The sequence below is a fragment of the Polypterus senegalus genome, chromosome 14, assembly GCF_016835505.1.
Source record: "Polypterus senegalus isolate Bchr_013 chromosome 14, ASM1683550v1, whole genome shotgun sequence".
In the NCBI taxonomy this organism is placed as follows: Eukaryota; Metazoa; Chordata; class Cladistia; order Polypteriformes; family Polypteridae; genus Polypterus; species Polypterus senegalus.
In genome coordinates, this window is record NC_053167.1 from 41,281,047 (window position 1) to 41,285,126 (window position 4,080).

Below are 4,080 nucleotides of genomic sequence, written 5' to 3' on the forward strand. Positions count from 1 at the left end.
TGCCAAAAAAACCAAACTTTGTTTTAAAAGTCAAATGGTGCTTTGTTATACTTTATTAAATAAACGCTAACCCTATTAATTTATTGTATAAATAAATGTATCGTTCAATATTTCTAAAATATTAGATGTTAAGGTTGATGTCATAATATTAATTCTTTTTAATGGCAGATGCATGCACAAGTGAAGACGTGCGTTTATTTCTCTTACTGTTGCATTGTAAGTGCATGAGTACACACGTTGTTGGCTAGATGGATGTGTATGTACAGTGTATGCTTTAGATATAACTTGTGGCTATGGTGGATGTTACAGATTAAAGCGGATAAAGTCATATGGTTACTAACTGCAAAACACATCTGTACAGAAGGACTAAAAGCCTTCCCGGTGACGTCACTTGACTAAACACCCACCCTTCTCCACTTGGAAAACAGACGTCTAGCAGTGTGCGTGAGATAAAGAAACTGGAAACAGCAAGGCGCACTCTTTCACTCCGCGGTAAGATGCCTGCTTACTACATCCTTGATAAACTGTTTTTCCTCTTTTTAGAAATGCATAATAATTATGTTGGGTGTTAAATGACTTTTAATTGTCTCATCCGAAATGCATAAAAACTATGCTGAATATTGCTGTCTTTATTTAGTATTAATCCAGATGTGATAACATCTATTTCCATTGCAGGAGTAAATGGCTTTAAGTAAACTGCAATTGGAAATAAGGTAATTATATATCTTTTTGAAACATGTGTTGGACACAGAGGACATTGATTTTTATAGCGCCCGTATGCTTAAATCCACTGAGCACGATTGCTTAAATCTATCCATCCATTTTCCAACCCACTTATCGCGGAGACCGCTATGTTTCTTTATTTACGAATTATATGCCCATTCATCTATACATGTTCTGAAACATTTTGTATTGTCATAAAGGTTTAAAAATGTAAAACACAAATATCTGTCTGCCTTACAGAGACTTTCATTTCTGCCCGTCCATAATTTTGTATGCGGTATCTGCCTGTCATTCGGGATTGCCCCATCACATAATCGTTAACATGTTTAATCGCCGTTAATTAATTTCTAAACAGCAGTGCACATTTTCATTTTCAAATGTACTAATTAGATATGGAATTACTTTTTACTCTAATCATCAGACTTTAAGTTTAGTAAATTACAAGAATTGTATGTATGAAATGTAAGTCTTTTTGTTCAATGTCAATGAAAAAATGTAATTTTACCTTTATTTAAAGTAGTAGGAGTACAAAATGAGTCAGGATTTGTTTATGCGTTGAACGCTTTTATTCAGACATCGAGCAAATAATCTCCTTTTATAAATCCGAGGTAGGATGTCTTATTGAACGCTGTCTTTCTGTGTATATGTATTTTTTTTATTTACAATCAAAGTAATCAAGGTGATAATGAAAAAAATGCCTGTTAAACTAGCATAATTTTACGAGCTTAAACTTTTGTTTTGCTTTAACTTCTTTAAAAAGTACTTGTGTTCTCGTTGTTTTAGAAAGAATACGTCAGCAAGTGGCTTTTTAATACACGACGCGATGGAATCCGTTACACTCCGTGCCGAGTGAGAAGAGAGGAGCATCTTTTTAAAGCCCATGGCTATGGAGAATTCAAGTATCAACCCCCCCAACGGGTCGTGCTCTCCGCTTTGTGAGCGCAACTGGACGGATTTTAACTGCTCCATTCCTGGACAATGTTTCTACCCGAACTTTTATGTCTTGCTGCCCGTCATCTATTCTGTGATTTGTGCCGTAGGGTTGACTGGCAACACCGCTGTCATCTACGTTATCCTTAAGGCTCCCAAAATGAAGACGGTTACTAACATGTTTATTTTAAACCTGGCCATAGCCGACGACCTGTTCACCCTTGTTTTACCTATCAACATAGCCGAACACCTCTTACAATATTGGCCTTTTGGTGAAGTACTCTGCAAAATTATCCTTTCCATCGATCACTACAACATCTTCTCGAGCATTTACTTCCTGACGGTGATGAGCATCGACCGGTACCTTGTAGTGCTCGCCACTGTGAGATCCAAAAGAACCCCCCATCGCACTTACAGAGCTGCCAAGATAGTAAGTCTGTGTGTCTGGGTTCTGGTTATCCTCATCGTACTGCCCTTCACCGTGTTCGCCGGGGTCTACACTGTTCCGGAGGAGCCAGACCGCAAGAGCTGCGTGCTCAGTTTCCCTGGCTCCGAAACGTTTTGGGTTAAAGCCGGCCGAATTTACACTCTCATTCTGGGGTTTGCAATTCCAGTGTCAACTATCTGCATCTTATACACGATGATGCTTTACAAACTACGAAACATGCGTTTAAACTCCAACGCGAAGGTGCTGGACAAAGCCAAGAAGAAAGTCACCGTAATGGTTTTCATCGTCCTGGCTGTGTGTCTGTTTTGCTGGACGCCTTTCCATCTCAGCACGATAGTAGCACTGACCACTGATCTGCAAACGACCCCCTTGGTGATCGGAATTTCCTACTTCATCACCAGCCTCAGCTATGCGAACTCTTGCTTGAATCCTTTCTTGTACGCGTTTCTAGACGACAGCTTCAGGAAAGCTTTTAAGAAAATGTTGGAATGTAGACCTGCTTAAACAGGGCACGTTATAGCGCCTGGCATAATGTGCCATGTGAGGCTCCTGGATCTGAAAATACCAGTGTCTGGGACGGGCGGATATGAGGATGGCTAACTGGAAATACACGGAGACACGGTTTATTTCAGATATTGATTTAATTAGTAAAATAAAATCGCTATCATTTGTGGATCACATGCGAATGTTCGTTTTTGCCTTTTAAATTTGGATTACAGCTCATTACCTTAAAATAATCATAGGATTGTTTTTAAATTATTGAATTATAATTATAAAGACACTTTAATAATTTCAGTTCTAAAGTGTAATGCATATTATTAGTTAAATGAAACAATAACATTTTTCAAATTATTTAAACTATGCATCACGGCTAATATTTGATGTATACTTCCTAAAATCTTACAATTGTCAATGAAGAAAAAAAAAAAAAATCAAACGTGAAATTCTTAATATATTAGGGTTTATCGCCATCTTGTGTGGCCTGCTGGTATGAACGTAGCATATTTCATGATTTTATTGATAAAATACTAAGAGCATGGCACACATTTTTATTTTGTAATTATTTACATCAAAATAGATATTGTCTTTGGTGCAGACATTCGTACCAGATGGCAAAAACTGTATCCTTTTTCAGTGTTCAACATGTTTTATAATGTTCTCCTGCAGCATATATTTGAAACCTTTCAGCTTTACAGTATCAATGTATCTTTTACATTATGTAAATGTCACTTAAAACATTCTGTGATTTCCAGAGTCTCATAATATATTGTCATTAAAAAAAGGCTTTTAAATAACTTGTGTTGAACTTATGTGCTGCATAAAAAGGCAAATGTACTTAAAATGGTTCATATTTTTGAATCAATGTAAGTCTGAATGTACTATAATTATGCCATATTAAATATAAAAAGTAACTGTATATAAGAAAGCTTTGGTAATTCTATATTTTTCTGCTTTTCAAATGTTTCTTTGAGTATGTGAAAATGCAAATTTTGACAGTAGAATTAATTAAAATAATTGCTGGATTCACTTTTGAATGATAGTTGTTTTTATGCCTCTTTATTTTTGTTTTCCAGCAACATATGGCATAAAACAATTAAAAGAATATTTAAAATGTGCTGTGCTAACATTTACTACTACTACATTTTCTGCATGGAAAATAATGACAATGAATATATTTATTATATTTATCATAAATGCAGTTTACCAGAATCTTCATGTAAATTACCTGTTTTGTCATATGAGTTAAATAATAAATGTGCCCAAAAGCAGTTTTATTTTGAGTTATTTATAATTTTCAGCAAGTTACTCTTTATATTGGAGACTACACATCAAGTAGCAGTTCTTTTTTCAATATGATTTACAGAATAGCACTTTGCAAATGGGACCTTTTTATAAGGGGCAACTACAGGTACTGTGTGTGAGAGTGAGTTGGCATTTTCTACAAAACTCCTCTCAATTTGCTGGAGCCAAAAAACGTT

The 4,080-nt window shown here is 35.6% G+C and overlaps 1 protein-coding gene across 2 annotated transcripts; it reads left to right on the plus strand.

Annotated features, from left to right (window-relative positions):
• Positions 1 to 296: 296 nt before the first annotated feature.
• Positions 297 to 3,870, plus strand: npbwr2b (neuropeptides B/W receptor 2b). Of its 2 annotated transcripts, XM_039735923.1 has the most exons (3): positions 297 to 492; positions 676 to 713; positions 1,507 to 3,870. In XM_039735923.1, the coding sequence occupies exon 3, from the start codon at positions 1,604 to 1,606 to the stop codon at positions 2,603 to 2,605; it is 1,002 nt and encodes a 333-aa protein (XP_039591857.1). In that variant the 5' UTR covers positions 297 to 492; positions 676 to 713; positions 1,507 to 1,603; the 3' UTR covers positions 2,606 to 3,870. The 2 variants fall into 2 exon arrangements, with proteins under 2 accessions (XP_039591857.1, XP_039591856.1); XM_039735922.1 differs by lacking the exon at positions 676 to 713.
• The last annotated feature ends 210 nt before the right edge of the window (positions 3,871 to 4,080 follow it).